The sequence below is a fragment of the Pseudopipra pipra genome, chromosome 1 (assembly GCF_036250125.1).
Source record: "Pseudopipra pipra isolate bDixPip1 chromosome 1, bDixPip1.hap1, whole genome shotgun sequence".
In the NCBI taxonomy this organism is placed as follows: domain Eukaryota; kingdom Metazoa; phylum Chordata; class Aves; order Passeriformes; family Pipridae; genus Pseudopipra; species Pseudopipra pipra.
In genome coordinates, this window is record NC_087549.1 from 35,146,369 (window position 1) to 35,166,337 (window position 19,969).

General features: G+C 42.9%; 2 protein-coding genes and 1 long non-coding RNA gene across 4 annotated transcripts in view; 1 reads left to right on the top strand and 2 right to left on the bottom strand.

The window, feature by feature from the left end:
- Positions 1-16,569, bottom strand: VXN (vexin). Its single transcript, XM_064651697.1, has 6 exons — positions 16,433-16,569; positions 13,470-13,525; positions 8,276-8,402; positions 5,690-5,751; positions 3,957-4,042; positions 1-3,062 (listed from the first exon to the last, which is right to left on the bottom strand). The coding sequence occupies exons 1-6, from the start codon at positions 16,497-16,499 to the stop codon at positions 2,876-2,878; spliced, it is 585 nt and encodes a 194-aa protein (XP_064507767.1). The 5' UTR covers positions 16,500-16,569; the 3' UTR covers positions 1-2,875.
- The window catches only part of LOC135412802 (uncharacterized), a 13,339-nt gene continuing 7,575 nt past the window's right edge, over positions 14,206-19,969 (top strand). Inside the window, exon 1 of the long non-coding RNA XR_010429959.1 lies at positions 14,206-14,897. This is a non-coding gene — a long non-coding RNA (uncharacterized LOC135412802). The remainder of the gene's footprint in view (positions 14,898-19,969) is intronic.
- ADHFE1 (alcohol dehydrogenase iron containing 1) overlaps positions 16,565-19,969 on the bottom strand; it is a 32,730-nt gene continuing 29,325 nt past the window's right edge. Inside the window, exon 14 of one of the 2 annotated variants that reach the window (XM_064651656.1) lies at positions 16,565-16,685. In XM_064651656.1, coding sequence (XP_064507726.1) covers positions 16,653-16,685 — 33 coding nt within the window. In that variant the 3' untranslated portion in view covers positions 16,565-16,652. Of the gene's footprint in view, positions 16,686-18,057; positions 18,080-19,969 lie in introns of those variants that run through there. The other variant, XM_064651666.1, reaches the window with a different exon arrangement.

Here is a 19,969-nt window from a genome sequence, read left to right on the forward strand (position 1 = left end):
TTACCACATGCTACTTGTTTATTTACTTTTTTTTTTCATAATAGAACATATTTTTAAATCAATAAAATAAATATCTACTGCAATACAAAAAATCTCCACAGCAGTACCTGAAATACAAGAAATTAAATATGCTTCTTGTAAATATCTCCTCCTCTTGTAGATCCAAATTATAAATTAAATAAATAAGAAAAACATAAATACACATTTCAAGATACAGCAATTATTAAAAAGAAATATTAATCATCTCTGCCCCCATCCTCATACTGCTTAAAGCTATTAATTAACAAACTAAATACTACAATACAACTTTCTCAACAGACAAAACTCTTGCTTCCCTGGAGTTTGTTTGGGTGCTCTATGGGTCATGTTAACTATAAGGGCAGGTACCACAAATGCTCACTCTCCTAATTACCAATTTCAGCAAATGGACTTTTCCCAGTGTCTCTCCACTGTCCTTATTTTTGCTTTGTTTAGGAAATGAGACCAAGAAAGGGAACAAGTGATTACTGTTCTCCTTACTCCTTGAGTCTGCATCTCTGTGCAAGGGAGCAGTCCCCCTGAACTTACTAAATTCACCTATGTGCGTAAAAATAGCATGTCCCTACAAGGCCAAGGTTTCTGGCAGGATTTCTATGGGCTAGGGAGGGGGCTGTAGGGTGGTTGGTGATATTTGTAAAAGGTGTTTTCAAGAAACTCCTGTCCATGGCTCCAGCTTGGTTCAGTCATAGAGGACCTGGTGTTGGCAGGGTCACGGTGCCCAGACTATTACACACGGCCAATGTATCAGGCTCCAATTTTAAGGTGGGGTGGACCCCTGTGAGAAAACTGCTCTGGAACTGCTCAGGTGTGCAGCCTTCAGTGGGCATTGGCATTGCTCTCACATGCTGTGGTAGGTGGCACGTGGTTAATGCTGGGTATTTGCAGAGGAGTTTCTAGCAGAGGCCAGGTCCTAGAAAAAAATGCCACATCCAGCACGTAGTTAACAAGGAACTGTGTTCTCCTTGCTCACAGGAACAAGAAATAAAAGCAGGAGAGCAGATCATGCCTGTGTCAGGCTGCTGGGCCAGAAAAGGACTTTTACCTTTGGTAAGGAGGACTGAAAGTCTGTGTGATTTCTAGTTGCAAGGTTGTACTGAGTAGTTGAGCACCTCCGAACGAGGAGCCTGTGACTGAAGCAGTGACAGACAACTGAATGTGAGGGCTGACAGAGGTATTTCATGAAGGTCTGGTGCCTCTCTCTCTCTTTGGCAGACTCCGGAGTGGGCTCTGGCTGTATGAAAAGCCACAGTTATCTTTTTAAATAATGCTTCCACCCCACTCTACTGCCTCCTCCATCATGTCTAGCCCCACATAGGTGTCCCTTACTGGCTTCCCTGGAGCCACTGGGCACATTTTCTCTGTGAAGCTACTGTTCCATTTGCTTTCCCGTTCCAAGGATTTCAGTTGCTCAGGCTGTCAAGCTGCAAACCTTTCCTGTGTGCTGCTCTACCCTGCTCAACCCAAAGCCAGAGGGCCTGTCTCCTTTCTCTCCTGGCCAGGTGGTACCCTGGTACTTCTGAGCTGGTGGCCCCTGACCAGGGACAGTTGTCTGAGCCTCCTCACCTCAGTATGTACCATGGCACTGCTTTTGGTGGCATCTCAGTGCATTTTACTGCACTGGCTGCTGGCAAGCAAGTTTCAGATGGGAGCTTCTTCCTTCTGCTTCTGTCACAGAGTAAAACTTGTATTTTTAATTTATGCTTTGGTGCACTGGCTGTTAGATTAGAGATCATCATTATTATGAGCAACAGGATATATCCTTCCTCCAGCTTGAAAAATAAAGTTCTGTATTCAGGGAAACCAATGTCTTTTATAAGAACCAGGGGAGCACTCATAGGAGGCAAGTACTGCTCATGACTAGTGTAATATTATCTATAACCGTGGTGAAAACCTTTTTGTAAAGCTGTTTGTTTCTTTTTTTGAGACAAAAACCCAAGAGGCCCTGACCAGCTATTTCTAAATTGAGAAAAAAAATTAAGCAAATTCCATTAAATCTATCTATTCATAAGCACAGGTCTCCTACATGCAAATATCTCATGTTTAGTTACCTAGTTGCACCATTTATATGTTTTCTTTCCTTCTAGTATTTTGAGCACTTAATGAAATATCCTCTACCACATGGGTAGAGGTTAAGTTGCTGACTACTACTTCACATGTAAGCAGGTTCTATGGCAGAAAGTATCCCTTGAGGTTATTCAGTTGCTCATAGCTTAATCTGGCAGAACACTTTGAAACATCAATCACAAATTTGGTACATATGTCTGGAGATTTTCTCAGTCCTGGCCCATTGTTTTAAATTTTTTGCATCGTCTACTCCAGTCTTGAAACACTGAAACTGAAGTAAGAAAAATGTTTAGGATGTGTCATTCAACCAAGCATATCGTAAGATGTGGGTTTTTTCTCATGATATGAGAGGGGAAAGACAGCAAGCAGCAGTACACAACAAGTAGATCCCTGGGATTCAATGGCACTCTGTTACTGATCTATTGCCTTGCAGGAATACACAAACCTCTTGGTAGGCTTTTCTTGTAAGTCTGAGCTGATTCAGACAGGACATAGAAAATGGTGAATGGGTCAGCAGTAGTTTCAGCATCTTTGAATCAAGATGTAAATCTAGTGGGATACTTGGGATTTTAGTATAATGCAACAAAGAAAGGCCAGTGAGTTGCATCATGTTCACCACTTTTATCTTAGTTAGCCTTTCTCCCACTGTTTTGAGGCAATGGCATGAAGTAATAAAAAGGATATTGTTTTCCTGGATGAGCTGTGCTGTGTCTGTTCTGTAAAGCACCTTGGCTAAAGGACCTTCTGCCTTTCCAAGTGATGCTGAGCCTCATCAGTCCGCCTCAAAGGCACTGTTTGTTGCCCCCAGGTACTCTGACTTCTTCTTGTGCTTCATCCACATCTTCCTTAGGAGGCTGGGTGTCCCGCACAAGTTGCCTCCTGTCAGTGGCAGGGAAGCTTCTGCTCCTGGTGGCAGGGCCAGGTCATACTCTGTTGTCTTTCTCCAGCGGTGCCTGTGGCTGGCAAATAAAGCACAGATGTGTACAGAGAGCATCTCCATGACCCTTCTTCCCTGCTTATGGAGACCAGCCATTTAAAACCAAAAGCTGTCTCGTCGTTTCAACCAGATATGTCCGCGCTGGTCTGTCCCTGGGACTGGCAAGTCTGGAATGAGCAGGGGCTGTGCAGGACAGTGGGCTTGGATGCTGCAGCTGCCACCCTTCCACTTGGTGCCCCTGTTCCCTTGCTATCAGAGTAGACACTCACACAAGGGGATGGGCTACAAGTGGGACCATTACTAAGTGCATCCTGTCTAGCACTTGTCACCCAACAAGAAGCTGGTAAGTTGTCCAAGGAGAGAGCTGGGCCCTTCCACCAAAGTCCCGGGGACCATGTGGCAGCACCTGGGAGGGATGAACTCCACTAGCTGAGGGGGATTTACGTGTCTCTGTACAGAGTGCGATGGCACTGTGACAATCAGCTTCTTACTGTCCCTCAGATGGCAATGGTAGCACCTCAAATATCACATAGATCCATGTCTGAATTAACTGCCTGCTGATGAGTGCATTTGTACTGTGGTCAAGCTGTTCCTTAATTATGCTTAAAGACATTAAAGGTTTGTGCTTTTTTTTAGTTAATTTTTTAGTTAATTTGTGGGTTTTTTTAGTTAATCATATTTTCTAAGCTACCTCAGGGCAAATATGGTAGACTTCTTAGAGGGAAAATACTTGAAAATATTTATATTTTGAATTAAGATGACTTTTTTTCCAGTGATAAAAGAATTGTAATGGGTACTGAGGCAGCTGTATAAGTGGCTGTGGCTAATGATATAGTCAGCATATCCTTTACCAATCTCTCCCTGCCTTTGGGAAGCAAGAGGCATGGCTTGGCTGGAGGGATGGGAATGAACTTACTCCTCTGTAGAAGTGCAGTCACGTGTGGGAGAGCCTGTGACAGTCACAGTTTTCACTGTGATATGGGCAACTGGAGATGGAGGAATCTGTGAGAGGAAAAAGCACATCATTAGGAAATGCCACTGATGAATAGGGACACAGGTTCATCTGAGGAAAGAGGCTGTTTTAACAAAATCAATAAATACTGTAAATCTCTCAACAAGAGAAAGCAGGTTAGGGATTTGACTGCCCAGCTCTCAACCACACAAATACCAATTGCTCTCGTGAATGTTACACCTCCCATCAAAAGAGGGAGGCTTGCAGAACATTTTAGTCCCCAGTTATTACATTTAGCTTCCTGAGGCAGTGAGGCTTTGTGTAGACTGAGCAGCCTGCCTCTTGCAGCTCCTCACAGGCAACCTCTGTGCCTGCCTGGGAAGCAGATGTCTCAGCCATCATCATCCCTTGAGCATTGTGAAATGTTTCCCTGTTTTGTTGGGTGCTTCTCTGTGGCGCGGGGAGCCCTGGTTATATTCCAGTTCTGCCACGGCCCCACAAGTGCCCAATTGTCGACTCTCTCCTGGTCTTATTTGAACCTAAATTGCCTGCCAGAACTGAGTCACTTTATCCCATAAATGGGTCAGTGAGACTAGCATATCCTCCGAGACAGTAAATTAAAATGTTAGTTGCCCAGAAATAAAAAAAAAGTCAAAAACTGTGCTGTGATCTCATAATTTCAGGCAATAAGCATATATTGATTTTACTGGCAATACTGGAAAATTTCTTCATGTTATTGTCACTACCATAACTGACCTTTAAGCTGTCTAGGGCTATTTCTCCTGGGATTATTCTGAGGCTGGATACGTTTAAGTGTGCTTTTCAAGTATCCCAAGACTTGGAGATTTTGAAATCACTTTTGCAGGCATCTTTTGCAATTTAACCATGGTAATTATTGGTAAGTTCAATTAGTTTCATTACACTGAATACCACTAATTTTGACCATCCTTCAATATTGTACTGTTGTTTTTCCCAAGTGTAGCCCACCTTTCAGCTAGCAAGTATGTTGCAGCCATCCAAAAGAGCCTTTGAAGCCTAAAGTTTTGATAGTATGGTCCAGTGTTGGCCAGAAACTTTTCAGAAGATTTTTTTTTTCTCTTTGAAAAACCTATATTTTTTAAATGTAGGGATTTGAAAATTGGGGGTTTTTGTAAGACAAAGAAAGGAGGGAGAATGTTTTAGTAAACATGAGTCATTTTTAAACAAAACATTTTTTTCTGTCCATTAAAATACAAATTTAAGGGTTTAGTATGAAGATTTTCTCATCAACTCTTTTTTGACATTTCTGACTCATGTGATTATCATGTCAAGTTGGCATTCTGGAGAACGCAAATTATTTGATGCCTGTTGCACTTTAGAAATTAGTTTTTTCCCGATTTGTGAAATTCCCTGAGAAACAAGAGGCTAATTCCTCCCAGCTCTTGCAGGTTGCTGAGCATTCAGAACAGGAGCCTGTCTCCTTCTGTCCCAACACCCTTCCTGGTCCCCTGAGGGGTAGTTGTCCTGAGCCAGTCTCTGCTCCCAGCTAAGGATCCTATGGCAAAATTATGTCTCAAAAGGTTTAACAAAGACTGTGAAATCCACATGTACTGCAACAGACTGTCATGCTGTTACTGTGGGACAAACTGAAAGGTACAACAGTTTAAGATGCATCAGACAATGGTAGTTGGTCAGTTGGTCTTGCTGTATCTACTTACCAAAGACTTTCCATCCAACAGGTGACTATAGGACTTGGATGACTCTCGTTCATTAATTCCCACTGCAAAGCATAAGAGACATGGCATTATCTGTAATTATCCCTTTGGCATATCTCGTATGAAAAGCCTCTTTTCATGCAGTATAAACTCGGATATGGACAGAGCCCAGATACAGATTATAATTCCACTAGCTTTGATTATAGCAAAAGCACAGAGTTTTCTTTACTATGACCATCTGTGATGTCAAAATAAGTGATTGTGGAATTACTTAAGTCATTCTGGAAAGTCTCTCAACTGCTTGCTCCCAGACTTTTCAAATGAGATGGTGAACTGTCCTTAGCAGACCAAGCTAAGTGGGAGGCATTCCCCTCCGGGAACACTCACATGTCTCTGCATGCAAAGAGTGGTCCCATCTGCTGCTCCCCAGCAGAGGTTGGGCAACCCAGTTTTTGTGCATCCTGGAGCCCCCATTGCAGGTCTGTCCTGCCTAGGAGATAATTCTCTCATTTCTGCATTGCTCTAGGGAGTTATTTTAACCTGGGCAGAGATGTGTGTTATGTCCACCTCATCACAGGGAGGGATTTAATATTTCTCTCAGCTCGTGGCTGAGTGACACCTCTCTGCTGTCCTCAACTCTGGAGGTTACCCTTCAGTTTCAAGTGAGTGCTCAGCCAGTAACTTATCCATGGATAAATGCTCACTGACATTCCTGCTAGCTGTGCCAAGGAAATAAATGAGTGAGGGATGCCAGATTTTTTTTCATGGAGCCAAATCCTCCCACTTGGCTGGGGGAATGTGGACCATTTCTACTGCTGTGACCAATGGAATACAAATAATGAAAGCAAATTTGGAAATAGTCAAGGTGCTTCTTATAGTGCTGTCTCCAGCATGACATAGCAATCAGATCTGTCTTTTCCTTCTGGGGGCAATATTTGAGCATGACAAATGTCTTAACCAGCTTCTTGCTTCCTGCTCCACCCCCTCTAGTAATTCCATTAGGTACCTTACTGTATCCCTCACATCAAAGTTAATGAAATTACCTCCTCTCATCTTGCATATTAGGTACTAACAGTATTCAGCAAGTAGCTCCAGGCATCAGTACTTCAGCTAATGTCCATATTTTTTCTTTTATTTGGTTTTATTTGCTCTTATATTGTCTGATTCTTCCCTTCAGCCTGTCCCTCTTCTTACTAGATACAGAAAATGTTCTGGCAAACTTTTAGCAAAATATCTGAACAAAAGTAAGGTCTCATGGCTTCAGGTTTGTAGGTACTCCCCTCAGGACAGTAGTGGCTGGGTGTATTGTGAATTCCACTTCCAGAATTGCCTTCCCGTACACTGAAATGGACTGTCCTTATGCTTTGTTATTTGTGTGGGATTCCTGATGCTAGCAATAAACATGCTGATGGCCTCATCAGTGCTGTTTTATGTTTTTTGTTCTAATTTAAACCTAGTTTCTAAGTTCTGCCCACTCACTTCCCTTTCCCCTCCTATGAGACCTGTTTTCCCCTTTTCTGTTCTTCTTTTTGGATTTCTATAGCTTTTCGCTTTTTTGCACCTCTCTGTCATCCTTTACTCATTTCCCCTAACAGCAGAGACCAGAAGGCCCTCCTTTCTCCCTCTCTGGCTCTCTGCCACCCTTTACCCTGCAGCCAGTCCCAGCCACTCCTCCTCCTCTCCCTGCTCCAGCCCTGAGGCTCCAGTTCTTTGTTCAGACACATCTTGGCTCTGGTCCTGGTTTGAGATCTTTCCCTATGGTCCCAAACTCAGTTTCTTCCTTCCCAGTTTCCCAGGCCCCGCTCCTGTCTGGTCTATGTTCCTGATGGGATGGCTTATGTGCAATGCAGTTGCAGACCGGTGATGTGAGGAATATGCACCTTCATGCACCTGCTTTAATAATTTTGCATGTTTTAACAGCCAAATGCCCATTTTGTCTACCAAATACATGCCATATGGGATTTTTTTAAAGGCTTATGACTTGACTGCAACTGGGTGGTTTTCCAAAGGAGAGCAAAACACATGGTTTTGATTAAAAGGCCATCCCTTGCCAAACTGCACAGCCCTGCTCCAGCTTTGATCCTCCAAACATAACACACCAGTGTTGAAGGAGCTGAATGACCACTCTGTTTATGTTTACTCATCTCCTTGGTTTTGTATTGGCAAGCTCTATTTTTCCTTCACGAGTTCTCACAAATATGCTGAAGAAGTTTTAGTTGAAAAAAATTCAGGTCTGTGGCTGACATCCAGAATCTGAAATTTCATCTCAAATTATTATGTTCTGGCAAGTTCTAAGCAACTGAACAGGGATCTTATATAATAAGATGACTCAGGCAAATGCAGTAATTCACAATTTATCATTCTAAAATATTGTCAAGGAGTGTTTATGACTGAATAAAGCGAGTTTATGACTCCAAATAAATTGAGCAATGCCACAGTCATTATCTCATTAATTCCACTAGATATTTTAAGCACGGAATTATCCTCCAGGTACATAATAAAGCGCCCGCTCCGCTGCAAACTGGAAGGCTGCAATATCTAAAAATGTCCTAAAGCTGTGGAGGAAAAAAGCCCCTTCTGTGGACTTACCGTGCTGGGCTGTGCCCTTGGCGGGGCGGGGCCCCCTCTGCCCGCCCAGGCCCCGCGCCTCGTCCTCGCTGTACAGCACCTGCAGCAGGTCACCCTGGTGGGGCCGGCGGTCGGAGATGGCCACCACCTGCAGGGAGGAGACAAAACCATCCTGTTACACTTGGCCTTGGGCATTAGGTGGTCTGTTGAGTCGAAAGGCAGTTTGCTCTTCGCACTGCTTTACTGTCATCCAAAGTGGATTTTGTCAGGTGGGGGCTCTGGGATTTGTGGGATTTGTTTTGTTTGGCTCTAGCCTCTGTGCATGAGACATATAAAAATATAGGAAAATCCTGTGGCGTCTCTCTGGGACCCAGCTACTTATTTACACCTTTCTGTATTCTCCTCAGGAGATTGAAATATGGTCTTTTTCAAGCTTCACTGAGTAGGATATGCCTTTTAGACAGCTCAAATTTAATTTTTTATTGTGTCACATCTTGGGCATTTGATCAAACTTACACAGTGAGAATTACAACTGCTATTTCCTCATGGTCTCCCCTGTCTTTTGGACTTACTTACTTACTTACACTCATGATAAAAGCAAGACTGGATTTAAGCATGGCCCCTCATGCCAAATTGTCCATTTCCTCTAATTAAGTTTTAATTCAGTTTGCCATTAATCTGCAATATTCTGAGCATGTGATTTTTTACACAGACATAAAAATGTATACAAACCAATGCTTTGCAAAACAGGAAAGAAGAAAAACCCCAACTTGACCACTTTTAACTATTTTGTCTCCATGTATCCTCAGGAGTCTGGAGGAAGCTATATTGTCTAAATCCTGCTGACCAGCAGGAAGAGGAGCAGAAACTGCCCAACAGTAGGCAGAAATACTGCTGGAAAAGGCTGGTAAGGCAACCAAAGCCTAATCTAAGGTCTAAGAGGGGTTTTCTCCTAATTCTGTGGACTTTGACACACAGCCGAACACAGTCCCCACTTGTAAGCTACAAAAGGACATGCCCAGTGGTAAGTTAAAGTCAAAGGGACTGTTGGTGTCTGAAGATAAGCACACACTAAGGTCAGCTGTGGCTGGTTCCCAGCTCTACTGACCATGAATCTGGTGCTGCTGAATAGAGTTGAACCTCAGCATTACTCCGATAATTCAGAAATGAGAGTGATACTGGTTGTGAGAGGCCTCCTGTTGCTGCTGAAGCTGTTGGCATTGGCTCTCTCCCAGCTGCCCCTGGACCAGTTCCAGCACCTCCCCATCCCTCTGCAGCAGCTCCTCACAGGCTGCAGGCTCCTGCGTCCACACATACCCTGACCACCTGAACCTTGCAAGCTGCTTATCAGAGGCATCATCCCCTTCACCACAATGACATCAGTGGAGACACCTGTCTTCAGTACAAATATGATGAGACTGTGGCTGGCAGGGGTCTCTCATGACAGCCCTTGGAACCTGCCTCATGTGAATCAAGCTTTCAAGGAATTCCACAAAGCTCAGCTCTTCCCACCGTCTCTGGAAATATGCCCAGTGCTCTTGGTCAAACTCAGACTTTATTGATGTGTGACAGAAAATATCATCAACCCTATACTACTGAGACACCCGAGGTCACTTATTTTGCATTGTCATGGAAAGAGCATTTTTGGTAAGTAGGATGCTGGCTGCACCTAATTCTAATCCTGAAAGTGGCTTATTCGATCAGCGTAAACCATCATGGACTTGAAACGTAACATTCTGCCTACGTGTTGCAAAGAACGAAATATGGTTTGGGGAAAGGAAGCAGGATTTTTAACTTGATTAATAGCAGGAATTATTTAGGCACATGGTTATTGTTTGCAAGATTCCTTATTACCTGTGATATCAGTAATGCCAAAATGCCTCCAAGCATCAGAATCTGTATAAATAAGTTACAGTACCATTTTCCATTACAGCTGGAGACAACAGTTCAACGTCTATAGCGAACGTCTTTGCAGTGTTTGGCTGTAGCACACTTTGGAAGTTCCTTATCTCTTAATTCAAGATTTCACTGTGACTTTGGCTACCTCACTCATTGCTGTAATATGTTAAGACTTATCTAGGTCAGGAAACTAAACCTGCTGCAGCACGGTTTTGATCTAAAGTGGAGCTGACATTTCTCTAGGGTACCTAGGGTAAGGCAGAAGGATCAGCTGGGAGTCACTTTTCTTTTCTAGACAAACCAGGAGATTTAAATCTGTGTGAATGGCAGAGTCAGCCAGACTGTGCAGAACTAGCAAGTTGCTCTCTAAAAACCTACTGTTTTTAGAATCTGTAAGTCCCTTGACCGGCTCAGTCTGTTTGCAGGACATTGCCTCTGAATTCAGAGCTCAGCAAAGTGTCTTTTAATGGACTTTGCCGTGCACATGACAGCATGGAGGCCTGGCATACCCACTGTTAGAATTAGCTGTGCTAAGGGGGAAGGGGCATGAAAGACACAGGAGGGTTGCAGAGCGGCACAGATGCTGTTCCAGCCACCCCGATGCTGGACCCAAAATCCCACCACCAAACCAACAACCATCCAGAAAAGGTGACAATTAAATATATGGCTTTGGATAAAACTTTGAAGGTTAGAGGCTGAACAACCAAGTGCTTGTTAGTGCAGCAAATGCTGGATTTGTAGAGTTGAGCTCTTTTTGATGGTCTAATATTGAGCTAATTTTTAATGTGGTAGCTCTAGCATCCACAGAGGGATTTACCACTTTCATGCAAAGTAGCCAGGTACTGTCCAGACAGTTCTACCCAAGGGATTTTGGGGCTAGAAGAGCAAGGGAAGAGAAGTGAAGGGTCTACTATCATTGGAAATACCTCTTAATAGGGCAACAGGAACTGCAAATAAAGATGTTCTTTAAACACTCAGCTGAAAAAGAGAAGGTGTTTCCCGCCTTCGTTCACCCTTCCACAGTCATGTTTGTGCATTTGGGATGGGTTCTTGAATGTGATGGAAGTTACGTCCCCAAAAGTAAAGTCATTTGAATGTTAAATCACTTACTGTTACACTACTTGAGTATTTCTGCTGTGAAAAAAAAAGGTCTGGCAGATGTCCACATTGGTTGCTATTTTTGTCTTGCTGAGGATTAAAGTTGTGCATCCACTGCAATTGCCAGAGCAGGAGATTTCATGTTAGCTGAGGCATTTCTACAGCACTGACTACAGGTGCAGATGTAAAAGTGAAAAATAAATAATCATTCTGCTACTTTTCTGTGGGTCTAGAAATTGGCAATCACAACTTCCTCACAGGCATGTCTATTCCAGTACATGCAATTTATTTGAATGCTTGTGTATGAGCTGTAAGCAGCTGCATCCCACTGATGAAGGGGAATGCACAAACCTAAGAGTTGACTGTGCCAATTCCTTTGGTTTGAGAGCCATCCTTGTTTTCTTTGCTGGAGCTGCAGACCATTCCTCGGGCTTGGTGCTCCACTGCTACTATGATGCTGCCTGCATCATGACTAAGAGCCAATCAAAGGACATCCTTAATTGGGGTCAGGAAAGCCCCAAAGGAGAAAACCAATCCTCTTAAAATACAGCAACAAAACAGGGACTTTCTTATCTCATTTTCTTAGGCCTTTATGAGTATAGTGCTGCCACAGCAGCTGATCCAATCCAAATTAAATATTAGATGCTTCCATTTAGTAGAAACAACAACTATCTGCTGGGATTTGTAACATCATCGCAGACATAGAGTTGCCCTTGATTTCAATGAAAGCTTAGCTGAAAGTTTTCAGCTAAATAGTTTTATGAAAAATTTTGTTAAAAAAAAAGAGATAAGTCATCTGTGTATACTGTTTCATCAAATGAGAACAGTTTACTTTTAGTTTGGACTTTTCTTCTGTTTTTATATTGCATAGAAAACAGAAGATATCAAAGGCATAATGGAAATAAAAGGCATAAGAAAATAAAAATGGGGTATCTCAAAATGGCTTAGTTTTGAGTAACACTCCAGTACTCTGACTTTCATCCACATTTGAAGAGTCATTTTGAAACCTGAGCCTGAGTTACAGGACAAAAATAAGACTTTTTACCATTTGTAAAAATACACATATATATCGTGTCTACCCAAAATTGACAGGCATGTTATTGACTCAACCTGGGAACCACTTCAGGCCTCCTGTGACATTCTGGGATCCTGTAATGTGCTTTAATAACCAAAAGATGGAACGGGAGTGAGGGCGGTAAGCAGGAGGACCTACAGTTCTGTCGGGAGATCAGGGAACCAGGAATGCAAAGAAGAGGCTCTCTACAATTGACGATGGGGCTGTGCAGTAGGATAGAGCATGGAAAAAAGAAAGGCCAAGGAGCAAAATATTTCAACAAAGTGCTAGAGAGGAGACAGGTCTGTGGTGAGAAGAAATGCTGTGGTAGAAGAGTCTCAAACCCTGTAAAAAGTGCTTGGATATGCAGAAGAGAAAGAGACTGTCATTCCTGCAAATCAGTTAAAAGGATTGTGAAAGGAATTGTGAGTGGGTCAAGTGGATTTAAGGAGGAAAAACTGCCTCTGAAGGCAGGAAACCTCACACCATGTGCCAAAGCACTGGAATTTAGAAAACATTTTCTCAGAGAATGAAAAATGTTCAGTTATTTTAATTTGGGGGGTACCTCAGCTACAGGGAGTGGGTAAAGCTCCACGTGTGCCCTCTGTGCCGGTGCACTGCAGGTGAGTCAAGGGCAGGCAAACATTGCTGGGGCCAAGGGACAAGCATCCTCCAGTGGATTGCTCTATCAGTCATCCCTTTGGGTTGAGATTACAGTCCATTGCTTGGTGTTTTTCTCCCAAATTCCCTGGGATACTGGCTCCTTGATTAACACGTTTATGTATTGCTATGATTTGTTTACTTTTGATTCTTGCCTGTCCCCCTGCCACTATTATGAAGGCTTTATGGATAAGAATTAAGTCTGTGATTCCCTCAGATGGTCCATGTTGATAAGCTGCTATGTTCCTTTTGACTGTGCACAGCAAGACCACATTTATTTTATTGTTTGTTTCAAAACACTTCTGTACATAAACTGCAGCTTTACAGAAACTCTCCTTTCTGTTTCCCACCCCACTCCCTACATCAGACACCGATGCACTTCTTTGCCCTGAAACATCTGCTTCCCATTTATCCACAGCATGTTTTAGGATAAGTGTAGTCAACTAGAACTAAAAAAAAAAAAAAAAAAAAAAAAAGAGGTATAGAAAAGGAGACTTTTCTTACGTTCTTTGTTAGGATGTGCTGCGTAGTTTTGGCTCGTCTTCGGGCAGGACTACATGCTGCAAAAAGAAGAACAGGAACGTGGTCAGCCTGTAGTGGAGGTGGACACATGCCTTTAAGGAAGATTCCAGCTGAAATAACTCCCAAAAAACTCCTTTGTAATGTTGTCTCAGAGGTCAAGCTCTAGCTACACAATACAGACATCCATGCGCTCAGGGCAACAGCCAAGTTTCTGCAACTCTTCCATAGGCTTCCTGGAGGAACCCTTCTCTTTCCTCAGTTTTGATCTGACCTCCCACCTGCCAATATTTCAGAAGGAAATGACTATTCTAAACATTATCTTGGAGAGTTCTAGAATTTTATCTAGTTAGGGATTTTATCAATAAGCTCAAACTCCCTCAGGACATCATTTCACTTTTACTGCATGATGTCCAAAGCATAACATTTGCACTAGGCCTAATATTTTCTTTTTCAATCCTCAAAATGACCCATTCGGTTCTCTAACTTGGGGCATTTTCCTTAAAGTCTGTTTCTCTTTTTTATTTCTTAGGCCCATGAAAACACCAAAATCATAGAACCACTAGGCAATAGATACACAAAATGCCAGGTCCATAAGCCAAGTTTTTGGCTGGACTGAAGTGAGTGGTTTCGGATGAGGGTTTTATTGGACAAAGTGAAGATTATTTAAACACTTGTTGTTTGAGTTAGAATTGAAACTGGCCTGAAAGGCTCTGTGATACTTCCAGCTCTCCCTCTCATCATGTATTACCCTCCTCTGTTTTCAGGCTACAGGAGCTACAGGATTTAGCAGCCAGTGACAGGAATAGGCCTGCAAAAACCTGCCAAATGTGGAGAATTAACTCCAGTTCTAAAGGCTGAGCCTTGGGGCAAGGCATGTGAATGGGGGTTTCCTATTCAGGTTCCATGTATAATCCAAAGGCTTTGAAGAGCCAGGAAGGTTTGTTATGGGATGATGGGTGACTCCTGCTCCCCAGGTGAGCTTTCCTTTACATTGGCACACATTTAACTCCAGGAGTTACAATGCTTATCGCTGCTATGTATTACTGTTTGCAGAGTTTTGAAGCTGTGTAAGCAGCTGGAGGTCATTGAAGGCTGCTGGTTACTGCAGCCAAACAGGTCTCCTCAGATGGCAGGAGTAACTGGGCTTTCCAGGGCTCCAGTACAAGCAGAGCTGGCAGTGAGACCAAAGTCACTCCTCCTAGACAGTTTGAGTATGTCTAACAGCCACCCCTCCATACCTCAGTGAGGGTATAAGTACTGAGCATTAGGACCACACTGGAGAAAAAGTTTTGGCCTGTTCTCTGCCGATAGTGAAACATGACGGGAATATGGGAGGTGAACAGTCTTGCCCAGGGTCCCTGAGAGTGGTTCACTGCAGCACAGGGCACTTCCACACTGAACTCATCACAAGTAAGTTATCTGCCTGTTTAGAGCTTGAGAGTGTGCTAAGCTGTCAGTTCAATTAAAGTCTGTTTTGCATGGCATGATATCCTCAGGGATCCTTACTGTCTTCTCCTGCAGAACACATTTTATATTTTAAACCACAGGAGTGTGGGATGAAAGCTAGACAAACATAATAAAGATGGCTTGTTTTTTTTTTTCTTCCCTGGCAATATCTTGTAAGTTGTTTTTGAAGCTGCTTCAATCACCTTTAATTCTGGAATTTCACTGTGTGAGGACTAAACTAATTGCTCACAAATGAAACACTCAAGTGCAAAGAAGTTTAGTGATGCAAGTAATTAATTATCTTCTTGTCTCTCTGGTATTTTATGTATTTTACCAGACAGTGTGAGGAGCACAGTTCACAGAGATTTCTACCAGAAGCAAGTGCTTTTGTGCTGTTATAGCTACCCAGGCTGGTGCACAAGGAAGAACACATAAATGTGCCTAACAGTAATAAATTTGCATATTTTCAGAGTACATAGGATCTACAGTCGACCTTACTGCCTGTTGTCCACCAGAACAAGTGGCAAAAGGTTTACAGGGGCTGAAGAAAGGCAAGGCATGAAAGGGAAGTCACAGCACCAGCAAACATGAAGTTACTTGAATAGCCATTGAAAGAAGAGTGAATCACAGAGGTAGCCAGAAGTGACCCACTTGTGGGGGAACACAATGGCAGCAGTGCAAACAGTGGGGCTGCGGGGCTGTCCCTGCAAACACGAATCTATGCACAGAGTGGGAGAGAAGGAAGGGAAGAATTAATCCCTGCAGACGATGTATCTGGATTTGCCTGCAAAAGAATGTTTGTATGTACAGCCCAGCTTTCGGGCAACAAATACAATTACAGTGATGTTTCACTTTGTCATTTCCACTTATATTGCAAAATTAAGCAGCTGAGAACTCATGCTCGCAGCTTGCAAGTAAAGATCTGATCTGGTCCCAGAATTTGTTTTCCCTGCTTTTCCCTGCTTTCTTGTTGCTGAAATATGCAGCCATTGAATTTAAACTAATTTGTTCAATCAAATGCAGGCTGGGCTTTGTCCGGTTCTTACTCTTCATTAGAAGCAATTAATGTTAATCATGCATTCATTTCCAGGGCATGGCTTTGGAAATGGTCCACTTATTGAGCCAGCAGACTTAAATTCAACATTCATGCAGTTCACCCACTTCATCTGAGCTGCTAACTGCTCACAGAACTTCATTCTCTTTTCTATTACGCAGAATAGCCACACAGTTGCAAGCTGTCACTTTAGCAGTTACCTCATAGGTATAGCAACACCGATTTCAGATCTCCCAATTTTGTCAGTGCAAAGATTTTACACAGCCACAATGTCGAAGCACCTGCACGGATTAGCTCGTGAAAGCGGCGGCGAGTGCTGGGCTGCAGGCAGAGCAGGGCACGGCAGAGCAGAGGAGCTGCTCATTTCAGAGATTTTCCCATTGCTAAACATCCCATCCCTCCAAAAGACAACACCGTAGTGGTTGTTACATTTTGATGTACTCACATTTGGATGAAATCACAGTGGTGAAAACTTCTAAATTCTCGTCGCTGCAGCTGTAAATCTGGTGCATTTTCCACGTCTCCCTACTGACTGCCTTTCAGCTTCATGCAACCGCTCTGAACTTCTGGTAAATAGGTTTCACTAATCCAATCTGGCTCTGTGATCATTGTCCAGATCTACAAAGGACAGACTGATGCTGTGATCTCATCTCATTCCATATTCTTCATTGCAACATTTTCTGCTCCCATCTGGCTTTCTATGAATAATATTAACACAAAGATTTAATTTAGCTGTTACTTAAGCCTGTACTCAGATAGGAGCATTTTATTTAATGTCTCCTTTTACCAGTGTGGAGAATCCTCTGCAATAAATAGCTAATAATTAAAGTCTAATCTATAGGCAGACAAATGTTTACAGAAGTACTACAAGGACTTTTTTAAAAAAATTGGGTTAATTGTGTACTTTAACACATTTATCATAAGAATTTGCTTCTTCCAAATAATGAGGAGTTGATTCTAGGGGCATTAAGAAAAGTATTTTGTGCTTTACCTTTTAATTTCATGAAAAGGTACCAGAATCCTGGGCATTTCAAAGGAAAATTTCAAATGCAGATGACTAAGAAAGGGCACACCAGGCAGATGTGCATAGGTCTCTATGCCCCCTACACTTCTGTGGTTGCAGAGGGAGGGCAGGTGGCTCAATCATAGATGGGTTCCTACATGACTTGATAGTTCTGGGGCCTAATCTCATATTTATGCACTTCAATAAAGGGTCCTCTTGCCAAAGCTTTTCATTCCTTAAATCTCCTATCAGAAATTGTTCTTTTCCACCTCTGAATATCAGCCCCCTCAACTTCTGGTGACTTACTGCTGCCACGGACACTTAAGACAGAAAATTTTGGCTTGCAGGCTCTAGCAACTGATGTAGTAGGAACACTTTCAAGTGTGAATAATGATATTAAATTATATCAGTCTAATGAATAGCCTCCATTACTACCACGTGTGTGTCTAATTAACACAAAAACAAGAGCTGTCTTCTCCTATAATAGAGGTCTGCCACCAACAGTCCCAGACGGAAAGTGCCAGTGAACATGGGCTGTCATTGTCATACTGATGAACATTTCTTACTCGAAATAATAAATACTGGTCAAATACACATCCTGAGCCTGGAAACGTTTTGGTTGAGTGGAAGGTGTCGCTGTTTCAGGAAAGCAGTGAGTGAAGAGAAGCTGTTATCTCTTGTCACCTCCCAGGGCAGTCTCCTGCTGTCCAGCGGTAGCAAAGCCATTGTGGTGCTGGGGGCATTGTCTCAGGAAACCGTGCCGTGCTTGAAGTGGGCGGTGGGACGGCAATATAATCAACCAAAAGTTCAATTAGTTTTTGATTTATTGCGCCACATGTTCTGCTTGTATGACTGATGTCATTAACATCAGGCTCGGCTGGCACGTTCATCTGTCCCTGCCCGGCTGCCTCTGAAGGCACACACACTCAACAGATGGGGAGCTGCACGGGTGCGAAGGCAATTGTTTACCCCCCTATTGTTCCTGTGTCAAGCAATCAAACCAAATCCATTACCCACCGAGAAAAAGATCAGCGCACCGTCCATTCAGCAGTGAATGGGGCAGACGCGGTTATGCAGGAGGCTTTAAAGCTTTCAAAAGAATAAAAAAAAAATAATGAAGACCAACACTGAATAGTCGATAAAAAAAAAAAAAAGGCTATAACAAATCTAACCCACCCTTTATTTCACCTTCAAGATATTCATAGTCTTATGAGAAGAGGGGTACTTTTGGATCCAAGTCATTGGTTTCCTAGTTCTAGGAATGACCTAGAGATATTTTCAAATAGTAGATGAGGTTTAACTTTAGAACAAGTATTGGGTGCTTCATGCTGTCAAGGGGTGGTGGGAATGTGGACACTGAAGTGAGACTCAAGAGGTTGTTACTAGTTGGCATTCACTGTGTTACAGGGCAAGTAGGCTTTGAACACATCTTTACAGGCACAGGACGCTCTGGGGATGAGTCACTCTGTACAAGGAGCTGATAAAAAGGCTCTCACCTCACTTCCAAGCTGAAAAATAGGCTTTAGGAGGGCAAATATAGCATCTCTCATCAGGGATCCTCATTTGGGAATGAATTTTCCTCTGGTCATGAAAGGGAGTTTGCTGCCTTATTTTGTCCAGATCTTACAGCATAGTCGAGCACTATGAATGCCCAGAGTTTTGCAGGAAATCTTAATGTGGCTTCAAGAAAATGACTGCACATATTGGACTATGTTTTCTCCACCTGTCTGTGAAATATTTCGGGCAAATGTCCTGGTTTAGCTATAAAATGGGTGTAATAACACCTGACAAGGAAGCTTTGCACTACAAAGCTCGACTGCATGCTACCTGCTGAACAACAGCAGGCAGTAATCTTAGACTTGAGGGAGATAACTCTCCACAATGTCCAACCTAGGAGCTGTTCGCAGAGCCACATCAGACAATTTCATATGGTGTCTCCCTTCGGCTCCCTACTGACCTAACAAGAGTCCAGTCTGTGGTGGGAGGAGGAAACCAAACAATTTTTGACTCCGTGAATCATTGTTTTGTTCCCCAAACTACATAAAACATCTAGAGACCAGGCTCAATTTTTTTCCTCATTGCTAAAGACAATTAATAAGCTATTAACTTAATTCACATGGTGCCCCTGCAGCCATGAGAAGACCCAAAGAAGTTTTGGCACCAGGGCATATCTTTGACTGAAGGCTCCCAAGCAAACGTGGAATCCAGATTCCTAGCTGTGATATAGCAGTTTACCAAATAGCTGAACTCTCAGTGTTGACAGAAAAGGATCAAAATGTTTGCTGGTGCAAGAACAGGGTGACCAAAGGTGAAGAGGGACAACTGAGGAAGAGGAGGAGGAGGAGCAGGAGAAGAACTCAGGACACAAGAACAGACATGGTGTCTGCCAAAACACCCATCTAACCTTATCTGCAAGTCTGGGACAGGGAAGGTATTTGATTCTTGGGAATGTGGGTAGGAAGGAAATAAAGGTGGAGGAGAAGAGATATTTGCTGAGGCTGAGAGGAAAACAGCTGTTGAAAACAGCAGGAGGCTCAGTGACCCTGGTAAACATGGCAGAAAATCCCATAAACTGGTGAAATGTCCCTCTGGGGAGTTGGCAAGGGTGCTTTTCCCAAGGGTTGAGATACATTTGGAAGAAAAAAGTGTAGATGCTTGTCCTGTTTACCAAGTATGTCAGAGCTGATAAACTTAAAAGTAATCGAATAAAAAAGTCAAATATGGTTACAAAAACTGTAATTAGAATTTTGAGTGATTTAAGATAAGTGTCAGAACCTCTAGACCTTATTTATCCTGGCCTCTGTGAACAAATTAATCCCTTTTCAACACAGCATTCTTCCCGTGAACTTAGTGGTAAGCATCTTGGTACTCTCCGTATAGGCAAGGAATATTGCCAAGGGATTCCCTGGACAGAGCTCTTCCCAAGGCAGGTCTCTGGCTTCTACCTGGATCTTGTACCTTGTTGTATAAGAGGCAAAT

Coding starts and splice junctions, on each gene's coding strand:
- VXN (XM_064651697.1), bottom strand. CDS start 16,499: ATGCACCAGATTTACAGCTGCAGCGACGAGAATTTAGAAGTTTTCACC. Junction 5,752..8,275: donor CAAGGGCACAGCCCAGCACG/GTAAGTCCACAG, acceptor TATGCTTTGCAG/TGGGAATTAATGAACGAGAG. Junction 4,043..5,689: donor TGTTGGATGGAAAGTCTTTG/GTAAGTAGATAC, acceptor TTCCTCTCACAG/ATTCCTCCATCTCCAGTTGC.